General features: G+C 62.4%; 2 protein-coding genes across 2 annotated transcripts; both read right to left on the reverse strand.

Moving 5' to 3' along the window:
- Window positions 1-10,359: 10,359 nt before the first annotated feature.
- On the reverse strand, window positions 10,360-13,299 carry LOC138684999 (maestro heat-like repeat-containing protein family member 6). The gene is made up of 6 exons (XM_069780522.1): window positions 13,165-13,299; window positions 12,876-13,031; window positions 12,432-12,533; window positions 11,907-12,009; window positions 11,584-11,640; window positions 10,360-11,270 (listed from the first exon to the last, which is right to left on the reverse strand). The coding sequence occupies exons 1-6, from the start codon at window positions 13,294-13,296 to the stop codon at window positions 11,065-11,067; spliced, it is 756 nt and encodes a 251-aa protein (XP_069636623.1). The 5' UTR covers window positions 13,297-13,299; the 3' UTR covers window positions 10,360-11,064.
- A 5,883-nt stretch (window positions 13,300-19,182) lies between these two features.
- LOC138685000 (maestro heat-like repeat-containing protein family member 6) lies at window positions 19,183-21,519 on the reverse strand. Its single transcript, XM_069780524.1, has 6 exons — window positions 21,385-21,519; window positions 21,096-21,251; window positions 20,652-20,753; window positions 20,127-20,229; window positions 19,804-19,860; window positions 19,183-19,490 (listed from the first exon to the last, which is right to left on the reverse strand). Exons 1-6 carry the CDS (start codon window positions 21,514-21,516, stop codon window positions 19,285-19,287), a joined length of 756 nt encoding a protein of 251 aa, XP_069636625.1. The 5' UTR covers window positions 21,517-21,519; the 3' UTR covers window positions 19,183-19,284.
- Between the last annotated feature and the right edge of the window lie 3,123 nt (window positions 21,520-24,642).

Consider the following 24,642-nt stretch of genomic DNA (forward strand, 5'->3'; position numbering starts at 1 on the left):
CAACTATGTGTGTCTACATGACCACAGCACCTTTCATCTGGCAATCTGTGCCAAAACATCTATCGCTCTGTAATTCTGTATTTGCTGGTGTTCCACCACTGTCTGCTGCTTTCTGGATTGTAGAGCGAGGCATTGAACAGAGCAGACCTTGTTATGCCATTGCACAGGAAAGCTTAGATTTGTATCCTTGGCAGTAATGCTGTTACGTTCCATTTTTAGAGGGACTTGCGAGATTAGTTCTCTCTGTGTCAGCGTACAGTGGACAAAGACACATTCATCAATGTGAAAATAAAAAGAGCAAAAGTTCTGTGAGATGCAACAATATCCACAGGGAATATTGCAAGAGGTTTTCTCTCCACCTTCAAGGGCAAGCATCACGTGTTTTATGTCTGCCCCCATTCCTTTCCATAGAGGATGTTTTAAAGAGGGAGCAAAACCCAAAGCACAGCTGCAATTGTGTCCTTTGCACAGCCATCGTAGGAACCTGCTATGCTGGGGTTTTTTTATTTGGTATGTCCTTTCTGGGCCATTGAGCTCCCTGACTGCCAGCATAGCCTTGCTGTCACAAGGTGGAGACAGTAGACCAGTCTGTGATCAGTCCCAGAGCTAGATCTCCAGATCCATGCTGGAGCAGAGCAGCTGTCTCCTGCAACCAGCACTGGAATAGAGTTTGTGGGCATGTGTAAAAGCAATCAAATCAACCGTGGTTGCCTTTAAATGATGGTAGGGCATACAGATTACTGTAACCAGCGATGAATGGATGCTGAGAGAGCTGGGTGGTGCGGCAGAGGTTGTTTTCCCTCTTTTGGTGAAAAATTTCCTTGGGGAAGGAAAGCATTAAACTTTAATGGCTACCAGGTGTGTCCCTGGGTCTGCTGTGTGGCCTTGTAAGCCCTTGTGTTTCTTTTTAGATGTAATTAGAAGAAAGTCCTCATGCGTTTCCTTTCTCTCCTCTATAAAATTGAACCCAGAATGTTGCACCTTTTGCTCCCAGCACCTTGCTGGCCAGCTCCTGGCACCCATCTCAGCTCCCACTGCCCTCCACTGTTGCAGCAGGGGCAAGATTCTTCTCTCCCAAGGCAGCTCCCTCCTCTGCCTCCCGCGGCACAGGGTACTTCTATGATCACGTAAGGTGGCCCTTGTTCCTCTCCCATGGTTTCACACAGCTCTTGTGGCAACAGACGGGCAGCCCCAGTGCCTGTGCACCCAATGCCCTGGGGACAGAAATGTCCTGGAGCTGTGGGCATACCCTTGCCATGTGAGACGCAAGGGCTGCAGAGCAGGTGCCTTGGAGAAAAAGCTTTTCTTCTCCTTTCCTCTTGCTCTTGCAGGCCGGCAGAGCAGCTGGTGCTACATTTCTTCCCCCTCTCTGGGCTGATCTATGAACTCGGGAAGTCTCGTTAGGCCTTAGCATAAGTGTAACGAGTCGGGTGGTTAAGCGTCCCCTGACCGTACCAGGAGCTCTCACATGGCTAAGCCAAGGAGTCATGCGGACTGTCTCAAGGACTCCTGCTGCCCAGCAAAAAAAAAAAAAAGAAAGTAGAGATAACTAGTTCTCTCACAACAACCTTGAGACATCCCAGCCCTCCTCTGACAGGCCTTGGAGCATCCCATACCTGAATCTTAAGTCATTCCCTGGCAGCCCCAGAACCTTCCTTATCTGATTCATAACTCACATGAACCAGTACCAGCGCAGCTGGAATCCCAGTAATTTGCTGATGACTAAAGCAAATCACCTCCCAAACCTATGAACAGCAGTACTGAGAATCTTTGAGCTCTCCTGGACCGCAGCAGGCTGCGACCAGCACCTCCCTCTGAGCAGGACGCCTCTTGGAGCTCACAAACTCTTCAGTTTTCAAAGATTGGAGGTCTGTTGCCAAAAGCTGACGGGACTTGGGCTGATACTGTCTGCTTGAGGCTCGACCCTTTGCCCATTGAAGAAAGCTACTGAAGCATTCAAAATGAACCTTTTCACTGAACTCAAGGGGAGTTTTTAAAAGGTATACCTCTTACGCATATCTCTTAGTGTCTTTATGCATGCACATGTACTAACCTGAATAGTCTATGGTAAATGTAAGTTATTACTTTCAAATTTTTACTTAAATTACTGTTGTGAATTTTATTCAACTGTGAATGAATTTTAGGCTGCTATTGTACTCATAATCCCTTTAGATATAAATTGTTGCCCAAGTGTGGGACTAGGAGTTGATCCAGCTACACCTAGACTCCAACAGGAGTTTAGAAAGCAAGGGGGGGTCTTCTCTGAACCTCATGGCTCCATGGGAGGGTCTCCCTTACCTTCTTACATTCCCAATCTCTGTACAAATCACAAGAAATAAATTCTAACTCAATTTTTCTTTGTATATTTCTCTTTTTTAACTAATTGCATTTTCAATCTCTGTATACCTAATTTTAGTCTGATTATAATTTAATTTTCCTGTGTGCATTTCACCCACGTATTAAGTAATAGAGTGAACCTTGCCATCAAACTCTGTGAAGTCGCACTTTTATATGAATTCCTATTAAATCATTTTTACTAATAACATTGGAAGTGATTCTTTAAGTGGTCCAAACCACTCCATTTCACGACACCAGGCCACGGGGGTGTGGGTATGTCTGGTGCTGCCACTGGCTGCTGGAAAGCAGGCCTGGCAGGTCACTCTCTCCTGAGGGTCCCGATTACTTGAGGGCGTGAGGGTCCTGATTACTTGAGGGCATGAGGGTCCTGATTACTTGAGGGCATGACTTCTCCTATGCTGTTTTGTTCCCACAAAGGAAAGACACGCAAACAAGGTGAAGGAGCAGGACTGTTTATTCAGGGAAGAGGACATGGAGCTCCCAGGATCAGCTCTGCACAGAGCTCCAGCAGCACAGGAAGCCAACGTCCCAGAGAGAAGGCCGCCTCCGCCACGCCCTGCGGAATCGCTCTTGCAGCACCGGCAGCCTGAATCTGGAGGGGGGATTTCTCTCTGCGGCTCTTAGCAGGAATAGGGTTTGAATTGCCAGGCTTGAGACAGAGTCGCTGACGTCTTTTGTCGTGCTTCGAAGGGCTGGGACAGAGAGGAAGAGAGACGAGGTCAGAACCTGGATCTGCGGGGACCCCAGGAACGCCTCCTGCCAGGGCCGCCCCACCCAGCTCCTCCCATGGCCAGGAGGGAGCAGGGGCCAACAGGATCAGCCAGAAGGTGCTGGCCACGAACGCCACGTGCCCCTGAAAGCTCTCTCTGCTCTGCCCACACTGCCCCTCATCCGTGCAAGGAGCAGAGCTCTCCCCAGCTGGGGCAGAGATCACAGCTCCCAGCCCAGGGTCTTTCCTCCTCCCTGCCAGTCCCCACTGACACCCACCCTGCTGCCCTCACTCACCCCCGTAGATGACCTGGAGCTTCACCTGCTGATGCGCCACGTGCCGCCCGGCAAGCCCTAGGAACACGCAGCCCGTCACGAATCCTGCTGGCCCCAGCAGCACTCCTCCCCTTGGCAGGGCTGAGCCTGGGGTCCTCCCAGAGCATGACGCCCAAGGGCAGGGGTGGGAGAGGGCAGCAGGGAGCCCTGTGGGTGCCCTGGCCCTGCATTGGGTAGTCGGGGCTCCACAGCCACAGGGCCAATTCCTGCTGCTGGTGCAGCAGCCGGGGCTGGGGCCAAGCTGCGGTGGGGCAGGGAGGGACCCCGGGGGAGTTGTGGCTCACCAAGGAACATGATGGCCGCCGCTCGCATGGATGCCTGTGGGCTCTGCAGGTACAGCAGGCACTGCTGCAGGTACTCGTCCACTCTGCTGCTGTACTCTGCCAGCTGGAGAGAGCACAAGGGGATGGAGGGAAGGGTTGGTGCAGACTCTGCCCCCAGGTCGGGCGCTCCCTGCACCCTGCCTTTCCTGCCAGGACAGCCCTGATGCCCAGCCAGCAGCCGGCCGGTGCCGGGGTTTGGAGGGAGCAGAGGGCTGGGTGCTCCCCAGGGAGCCGCGGTGCCACCCTGCTGCCAAAGCCCAGCTGGGCTGGGGCTCCGTCGACAGCACCCGGGGCTCGAGGAGGGAGAGGAGCCTGGAGAAGGGTCCACAGGGCCACACGCCCGAGGGAAGGGAGCGTGTGTGGGGGGCAGGCTGGTGGCGATGGGCTGCAGCAGCGGGCAGGGGCACAGCTGCCAGCCCCACGCACTGGGCACTGGGGGCAGGGGGCTTTTCCAGGCTGGGACTGGGGCACTGGGGCCATCCTTACCAGGCACTTGCCAACCACCCATGTCTGCTCCCTCTCCAGCAGCTGCTGGAGCTTCCTGTTCTTCAGGAACTTGATAGCTTGAAGCAGGGTTTCCCGAGAGGCCTGCAGAGCAGCAGAGACTGGGAGATAGCACCGCTGCCCCACACACAGGACCTGTGTCCCCTGCACCTGGGCAAGGCTCAGGGCCTGTCCTGGCCCCTGGTGGGAAGATGCAGCAGCTGGGGAACACGTCCGTCAACGGGTTTGGTGCCTGGGCAGAGGAGTGGCTCAAGCCCCATCTCGGGCACCTGGTGCTGCCAGGGCAGCAGGACAGAGGTCCCCCCAGAGCTGCTGCTCTGTAGTCAAGGACAGGGGGAGGCTGGAGGGCTGCAGTCCGCGGGGCGCCAGGGCAGGAGGCAGCTGAGCCACCTGCCACGGGGACACCGTCAGGTCGGAAATCCTCACCTCTGCCACGCGCTGGTTCTCATCATGCAAGTGGCAAAGCAGTGGGATCAGGCTCCGGTGCACGTGCTGCTTCAGCGGCTTTTTTCCCTTTTCCACTACAAACTCCATCACATCTCGGAAGAGGTGCATGGAGAGCAGTTGCACATGGTTGGTGTCCTGGTGGAAAGGACGAGGGCAAGACCTCAGCACCGGCTGCTCCTGGCCCACCTGGGCACAGGTCTGACAAGACACAGGGCGCAAAGTTTCCCAGCAGCACCCAGCGCCCGTGGTGGGGGGCACAAAGCCTTACGCTGTCAAAGAGTGGCCGGAGCCTATCAGCCAGCTGCAGAGTGATGGGGCTGGCAGTTGGGATGCCTGTGGCCCAGAGCACCTTGCTGAGCACAGAGAGGGACATCCCAACCACCTCCCCGTCTGCATCCATCAGTAGGTCTATGAGCCTTCGCAGCAGGGGCCGCATTCTGACCTGTGTGGAACACAATGCTGTGCTGTGAATCCATGAAAGGCTGCACTGCCAAAACTGCTCCGGAGGTTCAACCCCACACTGCTGCCTCGGGGCCCAGAAGCCAAAGGCCTGCCCCGAAGGACTCGGGCAGGTGAACGGGGAGCCAGGAGAGCTGGGAGCAGCTGCCACAGCTCCCGAAGCCCAGCCAAGACCAAGCTACTGTGTTACCCAGCCCCATGCTGCCAGCACGGCTTCAGCCGGCTGCCCCTTCTCACCATCAAGGGTGTCTTGCAGAGCGCCAGGAGGCCTCTGAGCACCAGGCGATGCATCACTCTGCACTTGCTCTGCAGGTACGTTGGGACGAGCTGCAGGATGTTGTCACCCCAACGCCTTACGTTAGGGTAGACCAGGAGCTGAAAGACACAGAGCAGTGACAGGGGTGCCTGGCCAGCAGGACTCCACCACCGCACAGGGCTGGGTCCAGCCAGCAGCACAGGGCGCGGGTACCGTCCCAGTCAGCCGAGCCCAAAGGCAGCAGCGGCTGCGCAGACCCCCTGGGCTCCCTGCCCTGTGCCGCGGGGCACACGGTGCAGGTCGCTCACGTGCTCTGCTGTGCCTCCCAGCCCTCAGCAGCCTCTGATTCCTCGGACTTTGAGGAGCCGCGATGGGAGAGCGAGAGCTGGCACAAGGCAGGCACGAAACACAGGTGGGGACAAGTGTCACCCCAGCAGCAAGGGGCCGAGGGCACGTAGCGGAGCCCACCCTCTGCCCCAGCTCCAGTGACTGGGCTCCCCCCGCAGCTGTGGCTATGAAAGGGCAGAGTAGTGGTGAGAGCCGGGTCAGCGAGGCAGCACTTGCCACCAGGCTCACCTCGACAAGGAACGCCATGGCGGGGACCTCCCAGAGTTGCTGCTTCCTCCTGAGCAGCTTGACAAGGTAGTCTGCAATCCTGTAACACAGTCTCCTCGAGATACCACACACCTGTCTGGCAGGGGGAAGAAGGCACCGTTGACGCCGAGCAGGGCGGGCAAACCTCTCCCCGGACTGACTCACAGAGGCCTGGTCTTTCTCGACTGCACCTCACCAGGAGAAAGGCATGGCCAACACCAGCAGGCTCCTTTTGGGGAGGAGACTGGCAAAACACCCTTCCTGCCCTGAAGCCTTCCCTTCGGAGAAGACCCCTTTCCTGCCCACAGGCCACTCATGTCCCCCAGGCTCTGTCGCTGGCCCTCAGTGCCCCCTGCCCTGCCCCGGCGGGCTGCCGTCAGCAGGGCTGCCTGTAGACGGACCCCCCCCCCACTCTGTGCCGCCAGCCCAGGCCCCACGGGAGGGGACACTGGTGCTTTGGGAGGTGGTGTCTCGTATGCACCCACCTCTCCCAGGCTTTTCCAGTCTGCTGGGCCATCCCTTGGTGACAAGTCCCTCTCACCCACGACCAAGGGGATTGTGCGGGGCGCCCCAGTGAATGTGCAGGGGAGAAATGGCGGGGGGAGCGGGGACGAGGGGGTTCTCACCTGGCCAGCAGACCCATTGCACAATGGTAGGTCTCAGCGCTGAGGAGCGTGTCCCAGCCACGCTTACGTTCGACTTCAAACACCATATCGTCATAGTCAAGGCGGCAGAGCAGTGCTTTCACAGTCAGCATTGCAAATCTGTGTGCAGAGCAAAGCCCAGGTCACGCTGGGAGCCCAGGCCCTGGCTCCGGGGCCACGGGAGGGATGGGAGGACCGGAGTGGAGCACCTGCTGGGGTTGGTGGGAGGGCAGCCTTCCTGCTGGCATCCCCTCCAGAAGGTATCGACCTCCTCTGGCATCTGCTGTGTGGCAAAGAAAATTTGGGCAAGCAGAGCCAGGAAGATGTGGGGGAAAAGCACGTTCAACATCTGTGGGCACCCGGGCAGCTGGAGGATCTCCTGCAGCACCCTGGTTGCCTGCAGAAAACAAACCACCCAGAGACAGCGCTCAGTGCCGAGATGTCCCCACGGCAGGGCCCGAGCATGGGAGGGTGAGGCTCAGGCGCTGCCCTGGGCCACAGGAGACGCAGGGGGAGCACCCGCCCCGGCTGCCCCTACACCTGCCCCTAACCCAGGTTTCCAGCCCACTGTGTGAGGCAGGGAGATGCAGCGGTGGGGGAGGATGGAGAGGCGACCCTGGGGAGACCCTGGGGCAAGCAAACACCTGGGCCAGAAACTCACAGCCAGGGCAAAGACATCTGCGCTGTCCCCATCGGAGGTGCACGTGCTGTGCAGCGGCCAGTCCTCCAGCACGCAGACCAGCTCCCGCAGCACCTGCTCTGCAGTCCTGCTCCTGGAGACCATCACCCTCCACATGGTCGCAGCAGCTCTGCAGGCCCAGAGCTCTGTGTCAGAGGGGTCTTGGCCACAGTGCCGTGGCCTGGGCAACCGCGGGGGCTGGGGCTGGCCGCCAGCCTTGCCTCGCCTCTGCCCACTGCCCCTCGCCAGCAGCACCCAGCAGGCCTGCCCCTGCGGGCAGCAGGCAGCCGAGCGACGGTGCCTTGAGGGGCAGGGAGGGAGCACGGCAGCGGGCTCTGGGGCTGTCGTGCCAGGGCTGGGAAACGGAGGGGCCGGAAGGTCCTGAAAATCTCCGTCTCTCTGACAGCCCACCTGGGACAGGCTCTACAGCCTGATGGGCTCTAAAGGCAGGTGGGCCCTGTACCTGTCGCACGATGGGGCACAGCGCAGGAGGGTCACCGCCACGTCATGGGGGTGCACGTGGGTCAGCTCCAGAAGGCTGTTGTCCAGCCTGTGCTCAGCAGACGCATGCGTGTTGGACATGAGCCACCGGTAGATGCACCTCACGATGCTCGGCACCTGGAGGAGACATGGCTGAGAGTTGGAGTGCTGCCAGAGCGAGCCAGTTCCCCAGCTTCCCCCGAGAAGCGCTTCCCTTCCCACCACACTCTGCTGGCCTAAAAGGCTGTTGGGTGCCCAGCGGACCCGGCCTCAGGGGGCACACTGTCTCCTCTGGGGGCTTGAGCCCCGGCGACAGGCTACTTACATGCTGCAGTCTGGAGGTGTCACTTTCCACAAGCACATCCAGCATGGCAGCACAAGCCTCCGCGTTATAGGAGTCCGAGTCTGCCATGGCCTCGACGGCCGCGATGGTGGCGTCTTCACGCTCAGAGGGCTTGAGGGATTCCCAAAACTTCTACAGGAGAAGGAAGGGCAGGGAAGAGAGAGGCACGTCACATCGAGTGCCCCGATGGCGGTGCTCGGCTGAGCAGTGAGACCAGGCCCAGCCCAGGTGGGGATGGCTGCGGATACCTGTGCCCTGCTGTGGAAGAGGGCCTGGGCGTGTTCCTGCTCTTCTGGCAGGTTCCAGCCTGGATCTGGCAAAGACCGAGCACAAGCAGAGCTGAGGGGCTGCAGGAGAGGCTGGAGAACACAGCCGAGCCCTGCGCTCCCTAGGCAGGGCCAGCCCCGGGACAGGGGCTGCTGGGGACTCTGACCCCCATCTCTCTGCCCGCAGGTTGGGGCTGGGGGTGCCCAATGGATGGAGCGTGGCTGGCGCCCGGCCATGGGGAATGGCCCCATCCCTTCTTCCCCTCTTTCGCTGGGGATGTCCACAGGGGATGGGATGGGGCCAAGCCGGCTGCAGCCACTGGCCCCGTGGCCCAGCTCAGCCACTCACCCGCCTGCAGCGGCTGGACCTCCTCCACCTCATCAGGCTGCCACGCTGGGGCATCCTCAGTGCCTTTCTCCTCCTCCTCCCACCCCACCCAGGCCAGCCTGGGCACGCTGGGGGGTCTCTCTGCCATCCCGCCGAGGCCCGGCCTCGAGGCCTCCTGCCACAGGGATGGGAGATGCCTCGGAAAAGCGCCGCGGACGCAGGTCAGCAGGGAACGAGGTGGCTGCGCAGCCGCAGCCCCGCTCTGCCCCGTCCTGTCCCGTCGCGTCCTCCGGGCACCGTGGGGTGGCCGCGTCCCTGCCAGCGTTTATACCGTGGAGGGTCACAAAGGGTCCTGTGACACGCTGCCACGTGCCATGCAATTGGCGGTGCCCATATCACGGTGGGTCACACCTGTGACACACTGCCAGGTGCCCGTGCTCTGGGGCCTCCCCAGAGCAGTATCACCACAGCGAGGCCGTAACTCAAACATACGACTGCAGGGGCGTCCTCGGGCGTGCCTCCTCCCCCTCCTCCTTCACTAACCTTGCTGTCTGCATAGGGGTTTCTCTCACATCCTACTCCCCTCCCCGCTGCGGGCTCAGCCTGGGCCAGAGGCGGGTCCTACCCGGAGTCAGGGAAGCTTCTAGCAGCTTCTGACAGGAGCCACCCCTGCAGCCCCTCCCCGGTACTAAAGCCCCGCCACACAAACCCAGTACAAGAAGGCAGCACCTCCTCCGCCCCGTGCTCGGAGACCGTCACCCTCCACATGGTCACGCCAGCTCTGCGGGCCCAGAGCAGGGTCCCGGCCACAGCGCCGTGGCCTGGGCAAGCCCTGGGGCCCGGGCTGGCCGCCAGCCTTGCCTCTGCCCACTGCCCCTCGCCGGCAGCACCCAGCGGACGTGCCCCTCTGGATGCCCCTTCTCCTCCTTCTCCCCCAGCCAGGCCAGCCCAGGCACGTTGGGGGATATCCCCACCATCCTGCCGAGGCCTAGCCTTGAGGGCTTCAGCCGCAGGGATGGGAGACGCCGCAGGGAAGCACCACGGAAGCAGGGTGGCAAGGAACGAGGTGGCTGCGTGGGGGCTCCTTACGGCCTCCCGCCACCCCGTCCTCTCAGGGCTGCCCACCCCCCCGCCTCCTCAGGGCCTCCCGCCACCCCTGTCCCCTCTGGGCCTCCTGCCGCCCCATTCCCCCAGGGCCTCCCGCTGCCCTGATGCACCTGAAGTCATCCCACCACCCCGTCCCCTCATAGCCTCCCACCACTCCGTCCCCGCATGGCTGCCCGCCACCGTGTCCCCTCAGGGCCTCCTGTCACCCTGTCACCTCAGGACCTCCCCAGCACCTCAGCCCTTCATGGCCTGCCGCCACTCCGTCCCCTCAGGGCCTCCAGCTGCCCTGATGCACCTGAAGGCGCTCCACCGCCCTGGCCCCTCAAGGTCTTTCACCAGCCCATCCTCTCAGGGCCTCCCACCGCCCTGTCCCCTTAGGGTCTCCCCCAGCCCGGAAAACCTGCCCCACAGCAGAACAGCACTGAAGGAGCTCCACAGGCGCCGGCTAAAGAGGCACCTCGGACCCCTTGACAATCCAGCCAGCAACACACGGGCAGGAAACAACTGGCGGTTCAGGGCTGGGAGAATATTTGTGGGCCTCTCCAAGGACAAGTTTTTCAGGCGCTCTGCCCATGAGCTTTGTTGGAAGCGTTAAGGCTTCAGCAGAAGAACCGAAGGGTGAAGGCCTTTCTGGCCACCTTTCCTACCACGTTGCATGCCTGGGCAAGTGTTGCTGAGCACAAGTACCCTTTTTCTCCTCTTCCCCAATGCCCTGGGGATACTGGGGACCAAAGCAAGACCCACTGGTTGGAAAAAGATGGGCAGAAGAGAAGTAGCTCAAGATTTGGCGGCACAGCCATTCACGTGCTGCTCGCCACCACCAGAAGATGGCCAAGTCCTGCCCTGGGAAAGCACGTAATACCTGGGACAAGCTACAGAAATAAAGCCGATCGCACAGCCTAGAAATGCGATCGCTTCCTTGCTTGGTTTTGTTCTTTTTCTTTCTTCCTCCAGAGGTTCGTTTCTGCATCTGTACACAGTGTTGGCAGCTACAGCTGTTAGGTTCAGCTCCCCTTAGAAAGTATGAAGTTACGCAGGTCTAAAAGCCATTTATTGTTCTCTCCCTTTCATGCTCCTGGGCCTCTGTGTATAATGACATGGATTTCATATTCCCATGCCGGGGTGAAAGAAAGCGCTCTTAGAGAAGAGCTGATCCCTGGGCAGGGAGAGGCCAGGAGCCACCCAGCCTTCCCCGCAGGCTCAGGTGGCCCCAGCACACGGAGCTCCCAGGATCAGCTCTGCACAGAGCTCCAGCAGCACAGGAAGCCAACGTCCCGGAGAGAAGGCCGCCTCCTCCACGCCCTGCGGAATCGCTCTTGCAGCACCGGCAGCCTGAATCTGGAGGGGGGATTTCTCTCTGCGGCTCTTAGCAGGAATAGGGTTTGAATTGCCAGGCTTGAGACGGAGTCGCTGACGTCTTTTGTCGTGCTTCGAAGGGCTGGGACAGAGAGGAAGAGAGACGAGGTCAGAACCTGGATCTGCGGGGACCCCAGGAACGCCTCCTGCCAGGGCCGCCCCACCCAGCTCCTCCCATGGCCAGGAGGGAGCAGGGGCCAACAGGATCAGCCGGAAGGTGCTGGCCACGAACGCCACGTGCCCCTGAAAGCTCTCTCTGCTCTGCCCACACTGCCCCTCATCTGTGCAAGGAGCAGAGCTCTCCCCAGCTGGGGCAGAGATCACAGCTCCCAGCCCAGGGTCTTTCCTCCTCCCTGCCAGTCCCCACTGACACCCACCCTGCTGCCCTCACTCACCCCCGTAGATGACCTGGAGCTTCACCTGCTGATGCGCCACGTGCCGCCCGGCAAGCCCTAGGAACACGCAGCCCGTCACAAATCCTGCTGGCCCCAGCAGCACTCCTCCCCTTGGCAGGGCTGAGCCTGGGGTCCTCCCAGAGCATGACGCCCAAGGGCAGGGGTGGGAGAGGGCAGCAGGGAGCCCTGTGGGTGCCCTGGCCCTGCATTGGGTAGTCGGGGCTCCACAGCCACAGGGCCAATTCCTGCTGCTGGTGCAGCAGCCGGGGCTGGGGCCAAGCTGCGGTGGGGCAGGGAGGGACCCCGGGGGAGTTGTGGCTCACCAAGGAACATGATGGCCGCCGCTCGCATGGATGCCTGTGGGCTCTGCAGGTACAGCAGGCACTGCTGCAGGTACTCGTCCACTCTGCTGCTGTACTCTGCCAGCTGGAGAGAGCACAAGGGGATGGAGGGAAGGGTTGGTGCAGACTCTGCCCCCAGGTCGGGCGCTCCCTGCACCCTGCCTTTCCTGCCAGGACAGCCCTGATGCCCAGCCAGCAGCCGGCCGGTGCCGGGGTTTGGAGGGAGCAGAGGGCTGGGTGCTCCCCAGGGAGCCGCGGTGCCACCCTGCTGCCAAAGCCCAGCTGGGCTGGGGCTCCGTCGACAGCACCCGGGGCTCGAGGAGGGAGAGGAGCCTGGAGAAGGGTCCACAGGGCCACACGCCCGAGGGAAGGGAGCGTGTGTGGGGGGCAGGCTGGTGGCGATGGGCTGCAGCAGCGGGCAGGGGCACAGCTGCCAGCCCCACGCACTGGGCACTGGGGGCAGGGGGCTTTTCCAGGCTGGGACTGGGGCACTGGGGCCATCCTTACCAGGCACTTGCCAACCACCCATGTCTGCTCCCTCTCCAGCAGCTGCTGGAGCTTCCTGTTCTTCAGGAACTTGATAGCTTGAAGCAGGGTTTCCCGAGAGGCCTGCAGAGCAGCAGAGACTGGGAGATAGCACCGCTGCCCCACACACAGGACCTGTCCCCCCTGCACCTGGGCAAGGCTCAGGGCCTGTCCTGGCCCCTGGTGGGAAGATGCAGCAGCTGGGGAACACGTCCGTCAACGGGTTTGGTGCCTGGGCAGAGGAGTGGCTCAAGCCCCATCTCGGGCACCTGGTGCTGCCAGGGCAGCAGGACAGAGGTCCCCCCAGAGCTGCTGCTCTGTAGTCAAGGACAGGGGGAGGCTGGAGGGCTGCAGTCCGCGGGGCGCCAGGGCAGGAGGCAGCTGAGCCACCTGCCACGGGGACACCGTCAGGTCGGAAATCCTCACCTCTGCCACGCGCTGGTTCTCATCATGCAAGTGGCAAAGCAGTGGGATCAGGCTCCGGTGCACGTGCTGCTTCAGCGGCTTTTTTCCCTTTTCCACTACAAACTCCATCACATCTCGGAAGAGGTGCATGGAGAGCAGTTGCACATGGTTGGTGTCCTGGTGGAAAGGACGAGGGCAAGACCTCAGCACCGGCTGCTCCTGGCCCACCTGGGCACAGGTCTGACAAGACACAGGGCGCAAAGTTTCCCAGCAGCACCCAGCGCCCGTGGTGGGGGGCACAAAGCCTTACGCTGTCAAAGAGTGGCCGGAGCCTATCAGCCAGCTGCAGAGTGATGGGGCTGGCAGTTGGGATGCCTGTGGCCCAGAGCACCTTGCTGAGCACAGAGAGGGACATCCCAACCACCTCCCCGTCTGCATCCATCAGTAGGTCTATGAGCCTTCGCAGCAGGGGCCGCATTCTGACCTGTGTGGAACACAATGCTGTGCTGTGAATCCATGAAAGGCTGCACTGCCAAAACTGCTCCGGAGGTTCAACCCCACACTGCTGCCTCGGGGCCCAGAAGCCAAAGGCCTGCCCCGAAGGACTCGGGCAGGTGAACGGGGAGCCAGGAGAGCTGGGAGCAGCTGCCACAGCTCCCGAAGCCCAGCCAAGACCAAGCTACTGTGTTACCCAGCCCCATGCTGCCAGCACGGCTTCAGCCGGCTGCCCCTTCTCACCATCAAGGGTGTCTTGCAGAGCGCCAGGAGGCCTCTGAGCACCAGGCGACGCATCACTCTGCACTTGCTCTGCAGGTACGTTGGGACGAGCTGCAGGATGTTGTCACCCCAACGCCTTACGTTAGGGTAGACCAGGAGCTGAAAGACACAGAGCAGTGACAGGGGTGCCTGGCCAGCAGGACTCCACCACCGCACAGGGCTGGGTCCAGCCAGCAGCACAGGGCGCGGGTACCGTCCCAGTCAGCCGAGCCCAAAGGCAGCAGCGGCTGCGCAGACCCCCTGGGCTCCCTGCCCTGTGCCGCGGGGCACACGGTGCAGGTCGCTCACGTGCTCTGCTGTGCCTCCCAGCCCTCAGCAGCCTCTGATTCCTCGGACTTTGAGGAGCCGCGATGGGAGAGCGAGAGCTGGCACAAGGCAGGCACGAAACACAGGTGGGGACAAGTGTCACCCCAGCAGCAAGGGGCCGAGGGCACGTAGCGGAGCCCACCCTCTGCCCCAGCTCCAGTGACTGGGCTCCCCCCGCAGCTGTGGCTATGAAAGGGCAGAGTAGTGGTGAGAGCCGGGTCAGCGAGGCAGCACTTGCCACCAGGCTCACCTCGACAAGGAACGCCATGGCGGGGACCTCCCAGAGTTGCTGCTTCCTCCTGAGCAGCTTGACAAGGTAGTCTGCAATCCTGTAACACAGTCTCCTCGAGATACCACACACCTGTCTGGCAGGGGGAAGAAGGCACCGTTGACGCCGAGCAGGGCGGGCAAACCTCTCCCCGGACTGACTCACAGAGGCCTGGTCTTTCTCGACTGCACCTCACCAGGAGAAAGGCATGGCCAACACCAGCAGGCTCCTTTTGGGGAGGAGACTGGCAAAACACCCTTCCTGCCCTGAAGCCTTCCCTTCGGAGAAGACCCCTTTCCTGCCCACAGGCCACTCATGTCCCCCAGGCTCTGTCGCTGGCCCTCAGTGCCCCCTGCCCTGCCCCGGCGGGCTGCCGTCAGCAGGGCTGCCTGTAGACGGACCCCCCCCCCACTCTGTGCCGCCAGCCCAGGCCCCACGGGAGGGGACACTGGTGCTTTGGGAGGTGGTGTCTCGTATGCACCCACCTCTCCCAGGCTTTTCCAGTCTGCTGGGCCATCCCTTGGTGACAAGTCCCTCTCACCCACGACCAAGGGGATTGTGCGGGGCGCCCCAGTGAATGTGCAGGGGAGAAATGGCGGGGGGAGCGGGGACGAGGGGGTTCTCACCTGGCCAGCAGACCCATTGCACAATGGTAGGTCTCAGCGCTGAGGAGCGTGTCCCAGCCACGCTTACGTTCGACTTCAAACACCATATCGTCATAGTCAAGGCGGCAGAGCAGTGCTTTCACAGTCAGCATTGCAAATCTGTGTGCAGAGCAAAGCCCAGGTCACGCTGGGAGCCCAGGCCCTGGCTCCGGGGCCACGGGAGGGATGGGAGGACCGGAGTGGAGCACCTGCTGGGGTTGGTGGGAGGGCAGCCTTCCTGCTGGCATCCCCTCCAGAAGGTATCGACCTCCTCTGGCATCTGCTGTGTGGCAAAGAAAATTTGGGCAAGCAGAGCCAGGAAGATGTGGGGGAAAAGCACGTTCAACATCTGTGGGCACCCGGGCAGCTGGAGGATCTCCTGCAGCACCCTGGTTGCCTGCAGAAAACAAACCACCCAGAGACAGCGCTCAGTGCCGAGATGTCCCCACGGCAGGGCCCGAGCATGGGAGGGTGAGGCTCAGGCGCTGCCCTGGGCCACAGGAGACGCAGGGGGAGCACCCGCCCCGGCTGCCCCTACACCTGCCCCTAACCCAGGTTTCCAGCCCACTGTGTGAGGCAGGGAGATGCAGCGGTGGGGGAGGATGGAGAGGCGACCCTGGGGAGACCCTGGGGCAAGCAAACACCTGGGCCAGAAACTCACAGCCAGGGCAAAGACATCTGCGCTGTCCCCATCGGAGGTGCACGTGCTGTGCAGCGGCCAGTCCTCCAGCACGCAGACCAGCTCCCGCAGCACCTGCTCTGCAGTCCTGCTCCTGGAGACCATCACCCTCCACATGGTCGCAGCAGCTCTGCAGGCCCAGAGCTCTGTGTCAGAGGGGTCTTGGCCACAGTGCCGTGGCCTGGGCAACCGCGGGGGCTGGGGCTGGCCGCCAGCCTTGCCTCGCCTCTGCCCACTGCCCCTCGCCAGCAGCACCCAGCAGGCCTGCCCCTGCGGGCAGCAGGCAGCCGAGCGACGGTGCCTTGAGGGGCAGGGAGGGAGCACGGCAGCGGGCTCTGGGGCTGTCGTGCCAGGGCTGGGAAACGGAGGGGCCGGAAGGTCCTGAAAATCTCCGTCTCTCTGACAGCCCACCTGGGACAGGCTCTACAGCCTGATGGGCTCTAAAGGCAGGTGGGCCCTGTACCTGTCGCACGATGGGGCACAGCGCAGGAGGGTCACCGCCACGTCATGGGGGTGCACGTGGGTCAGCTCCAGAAGGCTGTTGTCCAGCCTGTGCTCAGCAGACGCATGCGTGTTGGACATGAGCCACCGGTAGATGCACCTCACGATGCTCGGCACCTGGAGGAGACATGGCTGAGAGTTGGAGTGCTGCCAGAGCGAGCCAGTTCCCCAGCTTCCCCCGAGAAGCGCTTCCCTTCCCACCACACTCTGCTGGCCTAAAAGGCTGTTGGGTGCCCAGCGGACCCGGCCTCAGGGGGCACACTGTCTCCTCTGGGGGCTTGAGCCCCGGCGACAGGCTACTTACATGCTGCAGTCTGGAGGTGTCACTTTCCACAAGCACATCCAGCATGGCAGCACAAGCCTCCGCGTTATAGGAGTCCGAGTCTGCCATGGCCTCGACGGCCGCGATGGTGGCGTCTTCACGCTCAGAGGGCTTGAGGGATTCCCAAAACTTCTACAGGAGAAGGAAGGGCAGGGAAGAGAGAGGCACGTCACATCGAGTGCCCCGATGGCGGTGCTCGGCTGAGCAGTGAGACCAGGCCCAGCCCAGGTGGGGATGGCTGCGGATACCTGTGCCCTGCTGTGGAAGAGGGCCTGGGCGTGTTCCTGCTCTTCTGGCAGGTTCCAGCCTGGATCTGGCAAAGACCGAGCACAAGCAGAGCTGAGGGGCTGCAGGAGAGGCTGGAGAACACAGCCGAGCCCTGCGCTCCCTAGGCAGGGCCAGCCCCGGGACAGGGGCTGCTGGGGACTCTGACCCCCATCTCTCTGCCCGCAGGTTGGGGCTGGGGGTGCCCAATGGATGGAGCGTGGCTGGCGCCCGGCCATGGGGAATGGCCCCATCCCTTCTTCCCCTCTTTCGCTGGGGATGTCCACAGGGGATGGGATGGGGCCAAGCCGGCTGCAGCCACTGGCCCCGTGGCCCAGCTCAGCCACTCACCCGCCTGCAGCGGCTGGACCTCCTCCACCTCATCAGGCTGCCACGCTGGGGCATCCTCAGTGCCTTTCTCCTCCTCCTCCCACCCCACCCAGGCCAGCCTGGGCACGCTGGGGGGTCTCTCTGCCATCCCGCCGAGGCCCGGCCTCGAGGCCTCCTGCCACAGGGATGGGAGATGCCTCGGAAAAGCGCCGCGGACGCAGGTCAGCAGGGAACGAGGTGGCTGCGCAGCCGCAGCCCCGCTCTGCCCCGTCCTGTCCCGTCGCGTCCTCCGGGCACCGTGGGGTGGCCGCGTCCCTGCCAGCGTTTATACCGTGGAGGGTCACAAAGGGTCCTGTGACACGCTGCCACGTGCCATGCAATTGGCGGTGCCCATATCACGGTGGGTCACACCTGTGACACACTGCCAGGTGCCCGTGCTCTGGGGCCTCCCCAGAGCAGTATCACCACAGCGAGGCCGTAACTCAAACATACGACTGCAGGGGCGTCCTCGGGCGTGCCTCCTCCCCCTCCTCCTTCACTAACCTTGCTGTCTGCATAGGGGTTTCTCTCACATCCTACTCCCCTCCCCGCTGCGGGCTCAGCCTGGGCCAGAGGCGGGTCCTACCCGGAGTCAGGGAAGCTTCTAGCAGCTTCTGACAGGAGCCACCCCTGCAGCCCCTCCCCGGTACTAAAGCCCCGCCACACAAACCCAGTACAAGAAGGCAGCACCTCCTCCGCCCCGTGCTCGGAGACCGTCACCCTCCACATGGTCACGCCAGCTCTGCGGGCCCAGAGCAGGGTCCCGGCCACAGCGCCGTGGCCTGGGCAAGCCCTGGGGCCCGGGCTGGCCGCCAGCCTTGCCTCTGCCCACTGCTCCTCGCCGGCAGCACCCAGCGGACGTGCCCCTCTGGATGCCCCTTCTCCTCCTTCTCCCCCAGCCAGGCCAGCCCAGGCACGTTGGGGGATATCCCCACCATCCTGCCGAGGCCTAGCCTTGAGGGCTTCAGCCGCAGGGATGGGAGACGCCGCAGGGAAGCACCACGGAAGCAGGGTGGCAAGGAACGAGGTGGCTGCGTGGGGGCTCCTTACGGCCTCCCGCCACCCCGTCCTCTCAGGGCTGCCCACCCCCCCGCCTCCTCAGGGCCTCCCGCCACCCCTGTCCCCTCTGGGCCTCCTGCCGCCCCATTCCCCCAGGGCCTCCCGCTGCCCTGATGCACCTGAAGTCATCCCACCACCCCGTCCCCTCATAGCCTCCCACCACTCCGTCCCCGCATGGCTGCCCGCCACCGTGTCCCCTCAGGGCCTCCTGTCACCCTCTCACCTCAGGACCTCCCCAGCACCTCAGCCCTTCATGGCCTGCCGCCACTCCGTCCCCTCAGGGCCTCCAGCTGCCCTGATGCACCTGAAGGCGCTCCACCGCCCTGGCCCCTCAAGGTCTTTCACCAGCCCATCCTCTCAGGGCCTCCCACCGCCCTGTCCCCTTAGGGTCTCCCCCAGCCCGGAAAACCTGCCCCACAGCAGAACAGCACTGAAGGAGCTCCACAGGCGCCGGCTAAAGAGGCACCTCGGACCCCTCGACAATCCAGCCAGCAACACACGGGCAGGAAACAACTGGCGGTTCAGGGCTGGGAGAATATTTGTGGGCCTCTCCAAGGACAAGTTTTTCAGGCGCTCTGCCCATGAGCTTTGTTGGAAGCGTTAAGGCTTCAGCAGAAGAACCGAAGGGTGAAGGCCTTTCTGGCCACCTTTCCTACCACGTTGCATGCCTGGGCAAGTGTTGCTGAGCACAAGTACCCTTTTTCTCCTCTTCCCCAATGCCCTGGGGATACTGGGGACCAAAGCAAGACCCACTGGTTGGAAAAAGATGGGCAGAAGAGAAGTAGCTCAAGATTTGGCGGCACAGCCATTCACGTGCTGCTCGCCACCACCAGAAGATGGCCAAGTCCTGCCCTGGGAAAGCACGTAATACCTGGGACAAGCTACAGAAATAAAGCCGATCGCACAGCCTAGAAATGCGATCGCTTCCTTGCTTGGTTTTGTTCTTTTTCTTTCTTCCTCCAGAGGTTCGTTTCTGCATCTGTACACAGTGTTGGCAGCTACAGCTGTTAGGTTCAGCTCCCCTTAGAAAGTATGAAGTTACGCAGGTCTAAAAGCCATTTATTGTTCTCTCCCTTTCATGCTCCTGGGCCTCTGTGTATAATGACATGGATTTCATATTCCCATGCTGGGGTGAAAGAAAGCGCTCTTAGAGAAGAGCTGATCCCTGGGCAGGGAGAGGCCAGGAGCCACCCAGCCTTCCCCGCAGGCTCAGGTGGCCCCAGCACACGGAGCTCCCAGGATCAGCTCTGCACAGAGCTCCAGCAGCACAGGAAGCCAACGTCCCGGAGAGAAGGCCGCCTCCTCCACGCCCTGCGGAATCGCTCTTGCAGCACCGGCAGCCTGAATCTGGAGGGGGGATTTCTCTCTGCGGCTCTTAGCAGGAATAGGGTTTGAATTGCCAGGCTTGAGACGGAGTCGCTGACGTCTTTTGTCGTGCTTCGAAGGGCTGGGACAGAGAGGAAGAGAGACGAGGTCAGAACCTGGATCTGCGGGGACCCCAGGAACGCCTCCTGCCAGGGCCGCCCCACCCAGCTCCTCCCATGGCCAGGAGGGAGCAGGGGCCAACAGGATCAGCCGGAAGGTGCTGGCCACGAACGCCACGTGCCCCTGAAAGCTCTCTCTGCTCTGCCCACACTGCCCCTCATCTGTGCAAGGAGCAGAGCTCTCCCCAGCTGGGGCAGAGATCACAGCTCCCAGCCCAGGGTCTTTCCTCCTCCCTGCCAGTCCCCACTGACACCCACCCTGCTGCCCTCACTCACCCCCGTAGATGACCTGGAGCTTCACCTGCTGATGCGCCACGTGCCGCCCGGCAAGCCCTAGGAACACGCAGCCCGTCACAAATCCTGCTGGCCCCAGCAGCACTCCTCCCCTTGGCAGGGCTGAGCCTGGGGTCCTCCCAGAGCATGACGCCCAAGGGCAGGGGTGGGAGAGGGCAGCAGGGAGCCCTGTGGGTGCCCTGGCCCTGCATTGGGTAGTCGGGGCTCCACAGCCACAGGGCCAATTCCTGCTGCTGGTGCAGCAGCCGGGGCTGGGGCCAAGCTGCGGTGGGGCAGGGAGGGACCCCGGGGGAGTTGTGGCTCACCAAGGAACATGATGGCCGCCGCTCGCATGGATGCCTGTGGGCTCTGCAGGTACAGCAGGCACTGCTGCAGGTACTCGTCCACTCTGCTGCTGTACTCTGCCAGCTGGAGAGAGCACAAGGGGATGGAGGGAAGGGTTGGTGCAGACTCTGCCCCCAGGTCGGGCGCTCCCTGCACCCTGCCTTTCCTGCCAGGACAGCCCTGATGCCCAGCCAGCAGCCGGCCGGTGCCGGGGTTTGGAGGGAGCAGAGGGCTGGGTGCTCCCCAGGGAGCCACGGTGCCACCCTGCTGCCAAAGCCCAGCTGGGCTGGGGCTCCGTCGACAGCACCCGGGGCTCGAGGAGGGAGAGGAGCCTGGAGAAGGGTCCACAGGGCCACACGCCCGAGGGAAGGGAGCGTGTGTGGGGGGCAGGCTGGTGGCGATGGGCTGCAGCAGCGGGCAGGGGCACAGCTGCCAGCCCCACGCACTGGGCACTGGGGGCAGGGGGCTTTTCCAGGCTGGGACTGGGGCACTGGGGCCATCCTTACCAGGCACTTGCCAACCACCCATGTCTGCTCCCTCTCCAGCAGCTGCTGGAGCTTCCTGTTCTTCAGGAACTTGATAGCTTGAAGCAGGGTTTCCCGAGAGGCCTGCAGAGCAGCAGAGACTGGGAGATAGCACCGCTGCCCCACACACAGGACCTGTGTCCCCTGCACCTGGGCAAGGCTCAGGGCCTGTCCTGGCCCCTGGTGGGAAGATGCAGCAGCTGGGGAACACGTCTGTCAACGGGTTTGGTGCCTGGGCAGAGGAGTGGCTCAAGCCCCATCTCGGGCACCTGGTGCTGCCAGGGCAGCAGGACAGAGGTCCCCCCAGAGCTGCTGCTCTGTAGTCAAGGACAGGGGGAGGCTGGAGGGCTGCAGTCCGCGGGGCGCCAGGGCAGGAGGCAGCTGAGCCACCTGCCACGGGGACACCGTCAGGTCGGAAATCCTCACCTCTGCCACGCGCTGGTTCTCATCATGCAAGTGGCAAAGCAGTGGGATCAGGCTCCGGTGCACGTGCTGCTTCAGCGGCTTTTTTCCCTTTTCCACTACAAACTCCATCACATCTCGGAAGAGGTGCATGGAGAGCAGTTGCACATGGTTGGTGTCCTGGTGGAAAGGACGAGGGCAAGACCTCAGCACCGGCTGCTCCTGGCCCACCTGGGCACAGGTCTGACAAGACACAGGGCGCAAAGTTTCCCAGCAGCACCCAGCGCCCGTGGTGGGGGGCACAAAGCCTTACGCTGTCAAAGAGTGGCCGGAGCCTATCAGCCAGCTGCAGAGTGATGGGGCTGGCAGTTGGGATGCCTGTGGCCCAGAGCACCTTGCTGAGCACAGAGAGGGACATCCCAACCACCTCCCCGTCTGCATCCATCAGTAGGTCTATGAGCCTTCGCAGCAGGGGCCGCATTCTGACCTGTGTGGAACACAATGCTGTGCTGTGAATCCATGAAAGGCTGCACTGCCAAAACTGCTCCGGAGGTTCAACCCCACACTGCTGCCTCGGGGCCCAGAAGCCAAAGGCCTGCCCCGAAGGACTCGGGCAGGTGAACGGGGAGCCAGGAGAGCTGGGAGCAGCTGCCACAGCTCCCGAAGCCCAGCCAAGACCAAGCTACTGTGTTACCCAGCCCCATGCTGCCAGCACGGCTTCAGCCGGCTGCCCCTTCTCACCATCAAGGGTGTCTTGCAGAGCGCCAGGAGGCCTCTGAGCACCAGGCGACGCATCACTCTGCACTTGCTCTGCAGGTACGTTGGGACGAGCTGCAGGATGTTGTCACCCCAACGCCTTACGTTAGGGTAGACCAGGAGCTGAAAGACACAGAGCAGTGACAGGGGTGCCTGGCCAGCAGGACTCCACCACCGCACAGGGCTGGGTCCAGCCAGCAGCACAGGGCGCGGGTACCGTCCCAGTCAGCCGAGCCCAAAGGCAGCAGCGGCTGCGCAGACCCCCTGGGCTCCCTGCCCTGTGCCGCGGGGCACACGGTGCAGGTCGCTCACGTGCTCTGCTGTGCCTCCCAGCCCTCAGCAGCCTCTGATTCCTCGGACTTTGAGGAGCCGCGATGGGAGAGCGAGAGCTGGCACAAGGCAGGCACGAAACACAGGTGGGGACAAGTGTCACCCCAGCAGCAAGGGGCCGAGGGCACGTAGCGGAGCCCACCCTCTGCCCCAGCTCCAGTGACTGGGCTCCCCCCGCAGCTGTGGCTATGAAAGGGCAGAGTAGTGGTGAGAGCCGGGTCAGCGAGGCAGCACTTGCCACCAGGCTCACCTCGACAAGGAACGCCATGGCGGGGACCTCCCAGAGTTGCTGCTTCCTCCTGAGCAGCTTGACAAGGTAGTCTGCAATCCTGTAACACAGTCTCCTCGAGATACCACACACCTGTCTGGCAGGGGGAAGAAGGCACCGTTGACGCCGAGCAGGGCGGGCAAACCTCTCCCCGGACTGACTCACAGAGGCCTGGTCTTTCTCGACTGCACCTCACCAGGAGAAAGGCATGGCCAACACCAGCAGGCTCCTTTTGGGGAGGAGACTGGCAAAACACCCTTCCTGCCCTGAAGCCTTCCCTTCGGAGAAGACCCCTTTCCTGCCCACAGGCCACTCATGTCCCCCAGGCTCTGTCGCTGGCCCTCAGTGCCCCCTGCCCTGCCCCGGCGGGCTGCCGTCAGCAGGGCTGCCTGTAGACGGACCCCCCCCCCACTCTGTGCCGCCAGCCCAGGCCCCACGGGAGGGGACACTGGTGCTTTGGGAGGTGGTGTCTCGTATGCACCCACCTCTCCCAGGCTTTTCCAGTCTGCTGGGCCATCCCTTGGTGACAAGTCCCTCTCACCCACGACCAAGGGGATTGTGCGGGGCGCCCCAGTGAATGTGCAGGGGAGAAATGGCGGGGGGAGCGGGGACGAGGGGGTTCTCACCTGGCCAGCAGACCCATTGCACAATGGTAGGTCTCAGCGCTGAGGAGCGTGTCCCAGCCACGCTTACGTTCGACTTCAAACACCATATCGTCATAGTCAAGGCGGCAGAGCAGTGCTTTCACAGTCAGCATTGCAAATCTGTGTGCAGAGCAAAGCCCAGGTCACGCTGGGAGCCCAGGCCCTGGCTCCGGGGCCACGGGAGGGATGGGAGGACCGGAGTGGAGCACCTGCTGGGGTTGGTGGGAGGGCAGCCTTCCTGCTGGCATCCCCTCCAGAAGGTATCGACCTCCTCTGGCATCTGCTGTGTGGCAAAGAAAATTTGGGCAAGCAGAGCCAGGAAGATGTGGGGGAAAAGCACGTTCAACATCTGTGGGCACCCGGGCAGCTGGAGGATCTCCTGCAGCACCCTGGTTGCCTGCAGAAAACAAACCACCCAGAGACAGCGCTCAGTGCCGAGATGTCCCCACGGCAGGGCCCGAGCATGGGAGGGTGAGGCTCAGGCGCTGCCCTGGGCCACAGGAGACGCAGGGGGAGCACCCGCCCCGGCTGCCCCTACACCTGCCCCTAACCCAGGTTTCCAGCCCACTGTGTGAGGCAGGGAGATGCAGCGGTGGGGGAGGATGGAGAGGCGACCCTGGGGAGACCCTGGGGCAAGCAAACACCTGGGCCAGAAACTCACAGCCAGGGCAAAGACATCTGCGCTGTCCCCATCGGAGGTGCACGTGCTGTGCAGCGGCCAGTCCTCCAGCACGCAGACCAGCTCCCGCAGCACCTGCTCTGCAGTCCTGCTCCTGGAGACCATCACCCTCCACATGGTCGCAGCAGCTCTGCAGGCCCAGAGCTCTGTGTCAGAGGGGTCTTGGCCACAGTGCCGTGGCCTGGGCAACCGCGGGGGCTGGGGCTGGCCGCCAGCCTTGCCTCGCCTCTGCCCACTGCCCCTCGCCAGCAGCACCCAGCAGGCCTGCCCCTGCGGGCAGCAGGCAGCCGAGCGACGGTGCCTTGAGGGGCAGGGAGGGAGCACGGCAGCGGGCTCTGGGGCTGTCGTGCCAGGGCTGGGAAACGGAGGGGCCGGAAGGTCCTGAAAATCTCCGTCTCTCTGACAGCCCACCTGGGACAGGCTCTACAGCCTGATGGGCTCTAAAGGCAGGTGGGCCCTGTACCTGTCGCACGATGGGGCACAGCGCAGGAGGGTCACCGCCACGTCATGGGGGTGCACGTGGGTCAGCTCCAGAAGGCTGTTGTCCAGCCTGTGCTCAGCAGACGCATGCGTGTTGGACATGAGCCACCGGTAGATGCACCTCACGATGCTCGGCACCTGGAGGAGACATGGCTGAGAGTTGGAGTGCTGCCAGAGCGAGCCAGTTCCCCAGCTTCCCCCGAGAAGCGCTTCCCTTCCCACCACACTCTGCTGGCCTAAAAGGCTGTTGGGTGCCCAGCGGACCCGGCCTCAGGGGGCACACTGTCTCCTCTGGGGGCTTGAGCCCCGGCGACAGGCTACTTACATGCTGCAGTCTGGAGGTGTCACTTTCCACAAGCACATCCAGCATGGCAGCACAAGCCTCCGCGTTATAGGAGTCCGAGTCTGCCATGG

The sequence above is a fragment of the Haliaeetus albicilla genome, chromosome 4 (assembly GCF_947461875.1).
Source record: "Haliaeetus albicilla chromosome 4, bHalAlb1.1, whole genome shotgun sequence".
In the NCBI taxonomy this organism is placed as follows: Eukaryota; Metazoa; Chordata; class Aves; order Accipitriformes; family Accipitridae; genus Haliaeetus; species Haliaeetus albicilla.